Source organism: Haplochromis burtoni, unplaced genomic scaffold (genome assembly GCF_018398535.1).
Source record: "Haplochromis burtoni strain Fernald_Lab_line unplaced genomic scaffold, NCSU_Asbu1 Contig_136, whole genome shotgun sequence".
NCBI classification, from domain to species: Eukaryota; Metazoa; Chordata; class Actinopteri; order Cichliformes; family Cichlidae; genus Haplochromis; species Haplochromis burtoni.
In genome coordinates this window covers 357,293-371,473 of record NW_024582497.1, presented here as the reverse complement: position 1 = coordinate 371,473, position 14,181 = coordinate 357,293, and the positions used below count along the sequence as shown (strand labels likewise).

Genomic DNA, 14,181 nt, shown 5'->3' with positions numbered 1-14,181 from the left:
AGGCCCTGCACCATCATCCCCTCAGCTGTGATACTATGAAAACAATAGAGGAGCTCTATGGGACAAAGCATCTTTTTCAGAACTGATATTTTTATATTATATAATTTTTTATATTTTCAAAAAATTAGCAGCACATACTGGACAACATACCGATATTCCTGTGACAAATGTGCCAATGAGGATCCAGCTGGTTTGCAACAGAACTTACATATATGCAGTGGGCAGAAAACAAGTATCTGAGGTTTCTTAATGCTTCTCATACCTTTGAACCACAAAAGAAGAGTATTTATTTTCTTGCAGGATTATGTAAAAACTGATTTAAGAAGAATGTACAGTAATGAATGGCAGATTAAATTCATCAAATTAATCGATTAAATGCATCTATTCTAAAGAAATGATCGCACAGACTTGTTTGGAAGTAAAACAGTATCGTGTCAGAGCTTTGAGTTGTATCAGGAAGTGCACACCTGAACACACAAACTGTATTCACTGTACTCTCACAAACACCTTTGTTTGTGCAAAATCTGTAGGCTAGAGGCTGACGGTGAAGCGTCAGTATCGTGACTGAATAGACTGGAGTAAGTGCGGACACGAGGGAGCTGGATGTGACTGTCGCACGCCGACTCAACGCCAAGGCCCTTTTTTTTCACTCTCGGCCCCGAGGGTATAACTGGCCTCCCTTCAAAGGAGGAAGCTTAAAAACAATCTCCAAAAGAGTGAAAGCGGTGCTGGGTTGTGGTGGGCGTCAGTCAACCAGTCAGTCACCAGTCAGTCAGTCAGGCAAGAGCCCCGCTGTCTCCCACTCCAGAGAACAAGGTACCTTGAACTAGTTTCTACAAAGCTGAGTCGGAGATTTAATGCAATATAAAGCCTCTGGGTCCTTTTAGCAATTTGGAGTCAACACACAAATACGCCCACACTCAACTGGAAAGACTTTCCATCCCTGCCCCTTCATGTGCAAATGTGCTGAATGGAGGTGTGTAAGTATGTGCTAGCAAGTGTCTGTGTGTGCTCAGCTTCCCTACTGAGTCCTTCCCACTACTCCCTCCTTCCCTTTTCTGATCTGCTGCAGCACATCATTGGCTGTTCGGCTATAAAAAAAAGAAAAAAACGGTACAGAAACACACAGTGCTAGCTTTTTTTCCTTTTTTTAATAACTGTCCATTTAAACCGCAATCTTCCAATGTGTTTCCCACCCACGCTGTGTGGGGTGAAGCACGCAAGTAATTTACCACATGATGATCATTCAGCAAAGTGAGGAGTTGTTAATACCCTGCAGATTGTCAAATCTGTTCCTTTGTGAGAACAGGTTTTATCCGTGGAAAAGTTCTTGATGACACCCAATCACATGATCACCATATGGCGATGCCGCAATATAAAGTTTTTCTCCAGATGCCAGAAATGAAATGTTGACTCCTGCAGTAGCAGACAGAGGGCTGCTCTTGACACTGTCTGGGTGATTGGCAGTATTTCCAGCTGCTGCCAGACTTGGGAGCCTGTGAAGGCTGAATGTTGTTATGCTGACATCAGCTTTGGCATCTGTTGCATATTTGAAGTAAGGGAACAGATTAAAATCCTCAAACACTGTGTTGTTTCCTGGAGATTGTAGGGACACAGTGGATTATCCATCAATCCTATCCTATCCAGTTGAGGGTCACAGTGGGGCTGGAGCCTTTCCAGGTGTGATGGGGCGAGAGGTGGACAAGCCATGTTTTTGGTCTTTGGGAAGTACTCAGTGCCCCAGCAGGTGGATTCGAACCCATGATCTTGCTATGAGCTGATGGTGCTAGCTATTGTAACACCATGCCAACCATTAATGTTTTGATATTCTCTTTTTACGGCCAGTTTAGCTGATCATTTAATTTGCCTTTTTGAGGCTAAGGAGAATACAATAATTTTACTGTGAGCTGTCAGATTGAGCTGTATTAACATAATGTGTTTAGTTCCACTCTGAATGCAGAGAGTGCATATGTGTGTTACATATTTTACTGGCTTTGAGAAGTTCTGGCAGAAATGTCCTTTGTCTGACTTGTTTTGCACATTCAATAAAATTGACAGCTATTCTGAAAACTGAAGCTGAAAGCAAATAGTTTGATTCGCCATCAACCAGTGTGTGCGGATGGGAGCCGACGCCGGATAAATAAAAAGCAACAGTCCCTGGGCTACAGAGCCTGAGGCTATTGCATTGCTAGCAGGCAAACAGCCACCTAGCTGCCCCAGCAGGGTAGGAATATATCAGGCAGCCTATTGGATACCTGACAGCTGATTTAGCTCCCCCTTAATGAGCAGAGGGCTCCGCTGCAGAAACTCCACAATCTGTTACATAACAACATCACAGACAGCACACCCTGTACGATGCAGACCGCTGAGGACGGTGGACTCCTTTGAAAACGAGCCGCGCTACGTTCAGTAAAAAAATAAATCCTACGATAATAAATGAAAATGTAAATATACAGAAAGATGTGTGGCTAATGTAATAAATGCAGTTGGAGAATATACTCCTGTGTGTTTAAGAAATGAGTTTTCAAGTGAGCCAGTTAGGAGGAAAAAAAACATAGCGATGCCACTATTTTTATTGGCAAGGTTTTTTATTATGTTTTATGATTATGTCAGTCGTCAGTTAAAAAATACTGGAATGCACACTGCTTGGAGGATATGGCTGACTTCAGTTCATTGTTCATACTGAGTAGAAACTGTAGCCAATAATTATTTAAATCACCTCTTAATACTTTCTTAAATATTGACTTCCACACTCGCTGGAGGCAACGCTAATCTGTAAAAACAGTTTTTGTACTCGCTGAACTTGGACTGGACCTCTTTTGTTCTCATGTTTTTGTGGTTAGAAACATTCCAGCATTGTAAAAATAGATGGTTGGCAAACGGTTGCTGGAGGTTGCTTGCTGTCGCTAGGCAAAAATGGCAACAAAGAGGTGCACGGTGCTGCAACTAAAACCACCTCACAATTTATTGGGTCGCTGTGGTCGCCAGCAGCATGGAAGATACCGACTTGGTTGCAAACACACAACTATTTGCTAGTTGGTACTGACACTATGAAATGTGCAACACAAAGTGGAAACGGAGACTGTTTGCCTTTATGTCAAAGTTGAAATGTGCTGGTTTCGGCAGAAAGGCACAACTTTTACTTTGAAAGTGAAGAGTTTCCATTTTTAGTTTGTGCATCCAAAGATACGTACACGGGTATTTTTGTAAACTGAGATTTTCTGTTTTTGTTTACATGTAAAAATAAAAAACGAAGTCAAAAGCTGTCAAGGACATAACAAAGCAACAGGTGGTGGTATAATCCTAACTGTGTAGAAATGTTGGCCAATCAGAAGTCTAGAAGAGGAAACAAAGATGGCGCAAAGAAGCAGTCTTTCTAAATGGAGGGGCAATAACTGTGTGTGTATATGTAAGAGTGTAAAAACTGCAGATAGTAAGATTAACAGCAACAGTGTTTTGTTCATATCCGCCAATGTAGAAATTCATCTCATGTACGCACAGCGTCATCATAAAAGGCGCACACCTTTGACGTAGCGTGACTAAATCTCAGTTTTCCTCGTCCACAAGTAAACGCAAAAAACGAGTTTTCTAAAATCTCAATCCTGGCAGGAATTTATAAGAATCTCGGTCTTCAGTGATCGAAACACCGTTTACGTGTGGACGAAAGGCCCAAATGCATAGAAACAGCTGTTTTCAAAAATACTTGCATACATGTGGACGTAGCCCAAGTTTCACTACCGCTTGGCAAGTAGTTGGTGAGTATTTGTAAACAAGTTGGTGTCCACCAAAGCAAATGTGGAATACAAAATCTTCTATAAGTGATCAGAGGTTGCTCAGAGGTTGCCAACCAGTCTCTAGGCCTGTGTGACTGAAGCCTATAGGAGCTGGGTATTGTTGGTTTCAGGAGTAGTAAGATACATTTATTGGGAACTGTTTTCAGCTGTGGAACAACACACATTTGGTACTGAATTGTTACAGTAAAGGGACTATAAATTATAAAGTACATGTTTACTGCAATGAGGAAAAATGTCAACCAGAGCGACAACTCTTTTGTTTTTTTTGTTTTTTTGTAGTTTTCATAGAATCATTTAGCTTTATGCTAAACTGCACCAGGAAACGGCTGAACATGCAGCTCCTTCTGGGAAGATCATCTGATTTATTTATAAGTTTAATTTGCTCAACATAAGAAACATACAACATATCCTCGATGTTAAGGAAGGCAGTCATTATAATGAAGAGCAAGGACACAGTCCTTTTATTTGTGCATATTACTGAGCAGTTATTTAAAACGGCAATTACATTAGCAGAAATGTGTTTAGACCCTACAATAGATTGGGTTTCACTTTCTCCCATTATTTACACAGTAATATTGCTTATTGCTGAGCATTGAGTGCAAACACTTACAGGGAATACACAGTAATGTTGAACATGTTGCGTTAACTAAATCATTCAGTAAATGCTCTATTTAGATATTAAAGTGTAACAGCAAGAAAGCAGCACTGTAACAATCAATGGAAACTAAAGTGGCTACTGAAAACCAGACTCTGACCTTAGCCAGACTGCCTTGGAAGTATATATGTTCTGACAACACAGATGTCAGAGGGGACCCTCAGGACCCCAGCCTGTCACCGCGGGCCAGCAGAAGAGAGGAAGGGGTCCAAGTTATTCTGGGCCAGGCCAGTAAGGGAATGGGTCACAGTTCACTGTGTATACCCTGCTGCTTTAGCACCGGCTGACAGGCCACAGGAGTCTGAAAGTCCATGATGTACTGGCATTTGCTGGGCTCTTTCACTGATCGCAAGGCTGTCTCCGTTCCGCATGTCAGTGTGACCTAGAAAAGCACAAAGAAAGAGAAGTTGAGGTTGAGAAGAGCCATTGTTAGCCTGAGTCAAGAGCCGTGGCAGTTTGATCACACAAAGGGAGCTGATTAAAGTTGACCTGCCACTTGTTTTACAACCTCTCTTAAAGTTTTGCGAAGAAGTGGGGCTTGCTACAAATGACAAAATTATACAGAAGGAACCGCTGACTTGTTGTGACTTTGCGTGAAGCAAAGTGTTTCTGTGAGTAAGAGCGAGCGTGGATTTATGGGACACCGCCGCTGTCGTCCCCGCGAGCGAACAGGACAGGGGGAGGATGCGATTACTGCTGTCACGACTTTAATAGGTGACTTTGACGCCCCCTGCAAGAGAGCGGAGGGGAAAACAACTTCTTTTACTTGGGAGTGGTTTCCATGGCAACCCCTCTCATCATTCAGCACCCTGAACAGACAATCCCTTTGGCGAACAAAAGCACCTGAAGAGGCAGAGATGGGAACCTGGCAGGTATTGTTGTGCAGAAGTTTCAGGCTAGTAGAAGTGGTGATTTGGCTTTGTCCCGTAGGGAGACTAAAATAGTCTTTTGTTATGTCACTTAGTATCTTGTTGCACTGAGATATTAAGTGGGTGTGCGCTGCTTGATGAGACAAAGTCTTTTCTGTCACGCTTGTCCATGAGTATTAGCGGTCTGGTTTTAATTTGCAGGTGAAGGAGCGATAGCTCAGTCTTGGTGGCGATTTATCCTTTGATACACTACATGTAATAATGTAAGACAGCAGTAGTAGAAAACACATCTTACGAGGAAGTGTGGAAGAATTGGTTGATTAACAGGCAGTTATGCAGCACTGTGGGAAATCCAGATCCATGGATTTTAGACTTTGGCCCATAAAAGGGACCACAGAGCAAGACAGATCGGCTTCTGCATTAATTGTCTGGAAGCCCCTAAACCGTACATTTTAAAGTGACGCCACAACACGTGATTAGTCACCGGGGCAGCTATAGCTCAGGACGTAGAGCAGGTCATCGATCAAATGAAGGTTTGGTGGTTCGATCCCTCGCTGCTCCAGTCTGCATACCGCTGTATTCTTCATCATATGCTATGACTTGTTTTGGTCAGCTAGTTCTCCTCTGTGGGGATATGACCCTTGAAAGTTTTACGGTTTTCTTCACTGAAAACTTTCCTCGGTGAATGTAAAGCTTACAGCTAGGGCCAGAACAGGTGACCCTGAACTATCCCTATGCTATGCTGCAGGTAGGCTGGTGGGGGCTGCTGATCATGCACTGAGCATTTCTTCTTCACTCCCCATATGTTTTTACATCACTGCTGCATCTCATTAAAAGTTTTCTCTCTACCACAGCTTGTTTTGCCCAGTCTCCCTGTGCTCTGACCCCTCAATTGAATGGGTTGCAGTTTCTAACAGAGATTAAATGTGTTATTCAGCCCTGAAAATGTCAGCGCTGTACTTACGAGTGCTCAAAAATGCTGAGAAAAATAAGTCAAATAAAAGCACTAAAATTTCAAACCATGCTTAAGTACATGCAGGGCCTGTAATCTGCAAAAGCTTCATAGTATGAAAGTTAAATTTTGCAAACTCCCATTAAATATACTAAAAATATTATTCTGGAGGAAAAACACCCTCTGTGCTTTTCCTTTTTGATAAAACTCATAGTTAGAGCTGGATCGGGTGACCCTGAATCCTTACTGTAGTTTTGCTGCAATAAGCCTGGACTGCTAGGAGCTTCCCATGATGCACTGGTCCTTCTTCAGTCACTGTGTTTATACACCACTCTGGATTTAATCATTAGTGTTTATTAATCTCTGGCTTTTTCCTACAGTGTGTCTTTTGTCCTGGCTCCCTCTTCTCCTCCCCAACCAGTTGGGGCAGATAGCCGCCCCTCCCTGACCCTGGTTCTGCCAGAGGTCACGGGAGGTCATGTGATTGTCAGGGTTTTTGTCTATATTATTGTAGGGTCTTTGCCTTATAATATAAATAGCCTTGAGGTGACTGCTGTTGTGTTCTTGTTGGCTTAGGTTTTCTCTTCAAACTCTTAAAACAAGTGGTTTGGTCACCTGTTCAGGGGGTTTTTACCCACGTATTTAGCAACGCTAACCCACACTCAGAGTTCAGCAGTTCATTCTGTGACTACAATACTGTCAAAATCACAGTCAGTGCCACAAAAAGCAGATCGCAAATGTAATAATCTGGAATTATCCATGAATGAGTCAATGAAAGGAGCTGGTTTAGATCCGGCTGTGGTAGCTGTAGCTCGTGCTTAATGACCACAGACACAGAATTAATAACTGAAAGAGTTGAGTTCACCTTTCCCCACAGACACACAAGATAAACTGTGCACCGCTTGAATTTGGATTACCCCAATATCCACCAGCAAAACAATACAACACTGGCGCCTCTTCTCCAGCATACATGATGGTACGCTGCAATGAAAGAGTGTGCTACCCAAAGCTGAGGTTCAGCCTTTCAAATATAATGAGCGTCTACTTCTGACAAGACTTTATTTATGCCGTCTGCGCAGAGTTAGGGGGTCGTATCAAAGGGGGGGCCTGGATGGCATGAGTACATGCATTTGCAAATGACATTTATTGGACTGATTTGAAGAGGGGGGCCAGGCACAGAAAACCAGATGATTAAATGTCCTTTATTTTTAACTGAGCAAATTTCTCACACACAAATGCAAATGGATGTCATAAAGACTGGCTGAGAGAGGGCATGATGCTGGGAATATGTCGAAGAGGAGAATGCTGCAGAAGAATGCAAACGGAGCAGCAACATTAACCATGAAAACCAGTGCAGACTGACAAAGAGTGTGCGTGTCGGGGGGGTAAGTCACTTTCAATCACTTGGCTCTGGACATAACATATTTTTGCCAGGCTGCTGAGCACGCCATGAGGACTGATTGACTCGATCCTGATTGTTGAAATGCTCATGCCCGGGATGAGGCAGACCGGGACACAGATCTCATTTTATTTCCTGGTTAACAGAAGGAGCTCAGTTTGCCTGTTTCCTTTAGTTTTCTCTTAGTGCAGTGTCCATTTACCCTGCTCTGACTTGGCGTCGAGTCAAGTGTTCATCTTGTTGCTTTCCCTAGAACTACAATAAGATTTGCAGCCTTGCCTGCATGTGCAGGGTGGTAGCTCTGCTCCTGGTACCCTGCTTATAAAATGAGAGGAAACATTAGTGTAATTACTAAATTATTCTCCAACTGAATTCAAATAAAATAGGCTCTCTATCCCATCTTTTATTTTGGGTGGAGTTATAATGAGTTGTGCACAGCCTTCATCCTTCCATCTGCTTGTCTGACAGTCTGTCAGTGTGTGCGTATACCATTTGTTCATTTGAATATCTGTTATTCATGTCTGCCTCTTGGTGCTCTCATTACTGTAAGAGGGTTTGGGCTGTAAAGGATGATTAAAGATATATACAGTTTGTTGTGCTTACTGTAGTACTGCGTGAACCTCCTTGCCAGCAGGGCTCTCCATTCTCATAGACCATCTGACTGTAGTGGTTCTTTGGCTTTCCTGTCCACATCCCCCACATCCTGAAAAATGTTTAAAAATGAAATGACCCAAGACATAATATGTTATTTTATTTAAAGGTACAGTGTGTAAAATTTCACCACTAGATGTCAGTGCATCGCCGATTGCATTCAACAGAGTTCTGTTTGCTTTCTCCTTCAAATTTAAGTGCATTATTGTCGTTACGGTGGCTGCTGCAGGACAAACATGTTTTAGTCAGCCAAGAGAGAGAATTATTTAGATTGTACCCCATGTATCCAACAGGCACAACGTGTAAAAACACATTTTAGTACAAACTATATTTGAATAATATCAACACTTTACAATAAATCGGGAATTTAAAAAAACATCAATTAAATATTTTGCAGTATTTTATGTTTTCACCCTCCCGAGCAGTGGTGGGAATAACGGCGTTACTTTTTTCAGTAACGAGTAATCTAACTTATTACTATTACTATCGTTACAACACCGTTACCGTTACTAACTAGAAAATGCGGTGCAGTCGCGTTACTGTTTTTCAACAAACAGACGGCTGAAGCTGTGTTCAGCTTACTGCACCTTATACCAGTTGCACGGAAGTCGCTGTAAGTAATCTGGGCGCTACAGCTTTAAGCAGCTGCGGTAATCTGTAATCACGATAATCATGGTAATCACGATCACTGCCCCCTTAGCCTGGAGCTAAGGGGGCAAAACAATCACATGAGTGCTGCTGTTGGACTAAGGAAGAATATAGTAGTCGTGGTAAGCCAATCACATGACCACTTCAAGATGACAAAGCAACAAGGTGATATATACCAGTTTTTAAATTGCGTTGAGAGGCCACGTCAGTCCACTGTTTACCTCAGCTGCCTATGCCGGGTCAAAAACAGCCGTGTCTATAATGATTGATTAATGAATGACTCGATGAGTCAGTGACGCTTACTTCTGTCTGATGATATCGATACTGAGGATATCGTGGGCTTTTCTGTCAGTAAGCGCTGCTGTTATTGTCGCTGTTAGCTAGCGTTGCTGAAACGGTTTTTGAAATGGATCTAACGCTGGATCTTAGTGAATGATGCTTGGTAAACTTAGCTGGCTGCTGTTTAGTCAGCTTGCTTTTCAGCTGTCCAGAGATGGGAGGGTCGCAGGAGTAATCTGATTTATCTAATTTGGTAATAAGCACATTTTTTGTGTTAGAACTCAAACTTCAGTTCAGGAGATGAGGCCTGAGGTGAAGAGGAAGAGGTTGACATTTTGATGCCAGTGACGTTGTCTTTTTCCTTCGTGTTTTTCCTTCTTTGGCGAAGCGGACCTCTTCTCCATAAAAGTAAAACACAAGTAAGAGTCCTCATATTTTGAAGGTTCAGTGAATGTTCCTCCACTACAAGTGGACACCATCGAGTTCCCCTCTGCATTTCGAATATTACATATTTGACCACCTCTAGCCACATAGGTAAAACACAAATGGGTGGAAGGGCAATGTCCACCTCGGCCACTGTGTTCAAGATGACGGGGCAACATGACAGCGTCTTCAAAAGAGCGCCCACTTGTATGTATTTTTAATAGATCTTTTTGAGAACACATCAATTAATTAAACACTAATCAATGTATATTTGAATATAATATTATTTTTTCTATTAAATAACCTAAAAAAAAAAAAACGACTTAATGCACCTTTAAGTTTGTGCATGTGTGTCTTAAAAATGGTCTTTTAAGAGTTAACCAGGACCAACTCCGCCAAAAAAAACACAACTTTTTTCCTTTTTTGTGAACACCACTCAGTTGGCTTATTGAAAAACACTTTCTCTCAGCGAAAATAAAAAGCTGGCAAGATGGGCAGCCTGGCAGTGCCCTTGTTTGGTTCCTGGCACCGACAATCACGTCCCCTCTCCTGTTCAACAATGGAGGGGAAATATTAATTACCGTTTTGTCAGAATTAATACTGTGTGCAGGAGGGAAGGAGAAGAGGAAAACAGAGAAGCCTATCTCGAATGAGGCTGTGCCTGCCCAGTGCTAGCTAATTACATTCTCACCAAACATTTCAAGGGGAGTTATAAAAACCAAAGCAAACCAGGGTGCCAGTGGACTCCATCCAACACAGTAGTGACAGATGCCATTTCATTATGTTTTTACTGGCTAACTTCCTCTGATCTTTTGTTGAGCTCGAGCAGCTTCTTTGAGGTGGTGTCAACTGTAGCGGCGCTGGTGGTAAGCACTGATTTTTTTTAAAAAGATTGTAATCCTGTTGAGGGGGTGGAGGGGGAGTCTCGGTGCATGACTGACTGAAGATTTTATTGAAATATGTCTTGCTCTGATCTCTTGCCTTCTTGTTCCAGCTAGGAACTATTTTCCTGTCAACACAAAGCACGAGTAATAGAATCAATCTTTGCCTCACTTTCCAGAAAACACACAGCAAATGGGGAAAAATAAACCTGCAGCCCCTCCCCCCTCTAATGGCTTGTTGGCCTTCTATTAATCAGCCAAGATAAAGAGCTGCAAAAAGCTATAAATTCAAAGTATTGTTTTAATTTGCACAAGTGCATCTGTCACCAATCCTGTCACAAGGACCCAGCCCTTGATCAATGTGCTTGCACTGACGCAGGGGATTAACATAGCAAGAGCTGCTCTGAGTATTGCGTTTAGTATTATGAAGGCTAATCTGCTTTATTTCATGACCTATTATGATATTTTTATTGGTGGTCCTAATTGATCTCAGAAGGATATGACGCTGACAGCTTGACATTGAGTAAAGTGCATTGCTCTTAAGCTCAACAACAACAAAAATTTGTTAGTTTTTTCGTTTTTGACCCAAGTTACCATAAATCTTAAACGACACACATGAAATAATAATAATTGTTATTATAGTCATAATGAGAGGCTGTAAACAAATAAAGGACTCTCTATTCTGGGTGTTTAAGTTGTTTCCAAGAAACAAACCTTTGACCTTGACAAGAGAAAATATGGAGTGATCTGATTTCAAAAACACTCTCCTGCTCGTACGGACACACGGCCGTCTTCAGGTCCCCGAGTGTGACTTTTCTGCTCTCCTTGATGCGCATGGCTTATTTAAGACGCCCGAACGGGTCAGTCGAAGGTGAATTGCTCACACAAGTGGGAGCCGGCTCCTTCGAGCCTGTTTGATTGGGTTTTAGCACTCTGTTAGCATCAGGAGGCCCTCGAATGGATTGCTGTCAGGGCCGGCAGACATGCCAAGTGGAGAAAGCGACAGCGCTCCTGCTCTCGTTGCGAGTTGACCGGCGATCCCTTGCGCATCACTTCTGCGCCGGCTCATCCATCGCGACCCCCTCCAGCCCCCCCAACCCCCCTAACACGCACACACAGCTCATTCCCTCGCCTCACCTTCTTTCACTTCCTTCCTTAATCTCCATTCTCACTCTGTCAGCTCTCTCGTGCCCCAGGAGGCGGCATAGGCCCCCGTCAATTAGGCTTGAGTTATTGCTGAGATATAGCCAACACAATCCAGTGTTCCAGTCGGGAGATGGAATCTTATTGACAGATCATTCCCCGTAATAATACCTACTCGCAGTCGGTATTGGCAGGCCGTTTTATAAAGCCATTCCACACTTATCAACAGACTAGTGCACTGCCAGGTGTTCACACCTGTGGAAAAAAGCTTAATTTCAAGACACCAGGGTGCATAAACATTACTATATGTTACTCTGACCCCGTGACAGACAATATAGCTGAACCCAAATGTGCAAATTGACCCCTCTGGCTCAGTGACAACTTCATTTTCTCATCCAATTTGTCACAGTTTGGCTTTAAGCTGCAGCCATGACACAAATCATGCTCGCTCACACTTGTAGCAGCAGGGTCAGTCTCCTTAAATGATCTGCTTTACTATATGTATTTTCTTGTTGGCTGATCTACTGCACCTGTTTGAACAGAGCTACAGAGATTCCAAACATTACTATTCAAACAGCGACGAGAAACAAACAAAAAAAACAGACGTCTTTTTCTGGTTTTAGAAGAATAGCGTGGATGAACATATTTTGAGTATGTAAATAGATTAGCGCTGCCAGCGGAGGGTAGAAATCCATTTCCAACCACAGGAAACGAACCCAGACTTCCTTTTTAATGATTAATGATGGAAGATATTGAAGCCATGCTCTTTTTCAGGCTTAAAACGTCCACAATCTTATTTCCAGATATCTGCGTTACAATCCTTTCTTTGTCTGGCCTCTCTTAATGCTATAAAAGGCACCTTCCATCAAAGATAAACCTGTAATAGCAGCGTATCCGGCCAGCTAAAACTATTATCCATACATCTAGTTTGCATTGCTGGTGAGATGGTAAGCCTCGGAGAATCCAGACATGCCTCTTACCCGTGCACATTAGGGAGCCAATTTCATTTAATTTGGTCTCCACTAAGGTGTGATATCTATTGATATACTGAAAAGCAGGTGGAGTTGTGATTTCATTTAATCCAGTGCCCACAAACAGGCCTGCTGTGTGTGTTTATATGTATATATTAGAAACGATGGGGGTGGGACTACAATATGTTGTTGATTATCCAAACTGTCACTTCAGGAATTTGAAACAATACTTTATAGCTGTCAGAGCAGTTTGGTTTTTTTTCTTTTAATATATATAATCTAATCCTCATGAAGAGTAATTAGCATTAAAAGAGCTGATTAGGCCCCTTTTCTTCTTCTGATAATGACTTGAGCTGATATAAGCTCCTCTTATTTCTCAAAAATGATGTGGTCGCCAGCGATTCTGTTTTAAACTTCATCGCAGTGCTAATCCGTATGCCTCGAGTGATAAATCCCGAAGATCCACGGCTAATCTCGCTCAACAATGACAGGAGAGTTACCCCCTCTGATACGGCCACAAATCAGCCTTTCAGAAGCAATTATCATTTTGGACAACTCTACTCTGGTGCTGAAACACCCTGCAGATACCGAGCGGGGGGAGAATCTGGGCCAGAAGTGTATTTTTGCATGCCTTAATGGGCATGTCAGTGTGTGAGACCCCAGGCCTTCACTGGAGAGGACCATCAGGAAAAGAAGACCACGGTGGCCTCTTTTAGAATCTTTCCTCAACTATTTTTGCCTTTGTATCTATGTAGACATTAGAAAGCTGAAGTCAGTGACACGAAGCATCAACCAATGCATTAAAACCAAACTACCTGCACAGAGTATATGCATTCATTAAACATGCTTCACATACAGTTAAATGAAAAAGAAAGTAACCCTCCTTCTCTATCGGGACATACGTGAAACTTTAATCATAACATGTTACATCATTATTAAGGCAGTGTAGGATCATCTTGACAGAGAACCGAAAAAAAGGCAGAAACAACAACAAGAAGTTGTGTGAAGGTGCGGTCATACTAAATAGAGACTTTTAGAATTCTGTTTTTGTCCATCCATCCATTCGCTTCCGCTTATCCTTTTCAGGGTCGCGAGGGTCGCTGGAGCCTATCCCAGCTGTCTTACGGCGAGAATCAGGGTACACTTGGAGAGGTCGCAGGCCTAACATATAGACGGAGACAACCAATCGCACTCACATTCACTCCCCCATTCATACTTATGGGCAATTTAGTGTTTCCAGTTAACCTAACCCCACTAAGTGCATGTCTTTGGACTGTGGGAGGAAGTACCCGGGGAGAACCCACACAGTCATACAAAGGACGCATGCTTATATACCATTGGTTATAACAGTTAAAGGGCACATAGTGCAAGTTTCCAGCAAATGACTAAAACCAAATTCAACAGTCGGTTAAATCTCTCGTTAGACTCTCCAGTTTAGACTTTACTTTGATAAGTGGAAGTTCAATCACTTTTTTTCTCTTAAGACAAAATTAAACATGCTTTTCAATAAAAAACT

The 14,181-nt window shown here is 42.4% G+C and overlaps 1 protein-coding gene across 2 annotated transcripts in view; it reads right to left on the bottom strand.

The window, feature by feature from the left end:
- Window positions 1-4,216: 4,216 nt before the first annotated feature.
- Window positions 4,217-14,181, bottom strand: part of LOC102290923 (glucosidase 2 subunit beta) — a 168,156-nt gene continuing 158,191 nt past the window's right edge. For both annotated transcript variants that reach the window (XM_042224373.1, XM_005930881.2), the window contains exons 14-15: window positions 8,273-8,372; window positions 4,217-4,831 (exon numbers count right to left, since the gene is read on the bottom strand). In XM_042224373.1, the coding sequence (XP_042080307.1) occupies window positions 4,694-4,831; window positions 8,273-8,372 (238 nt within the window). In that variant the 3' untranslated portion in view covers window positions 4,217-4,693. The remainder of the gene's footprint in view (window positions 4,832-8,272; window positions 8,373-14,181) is intronic.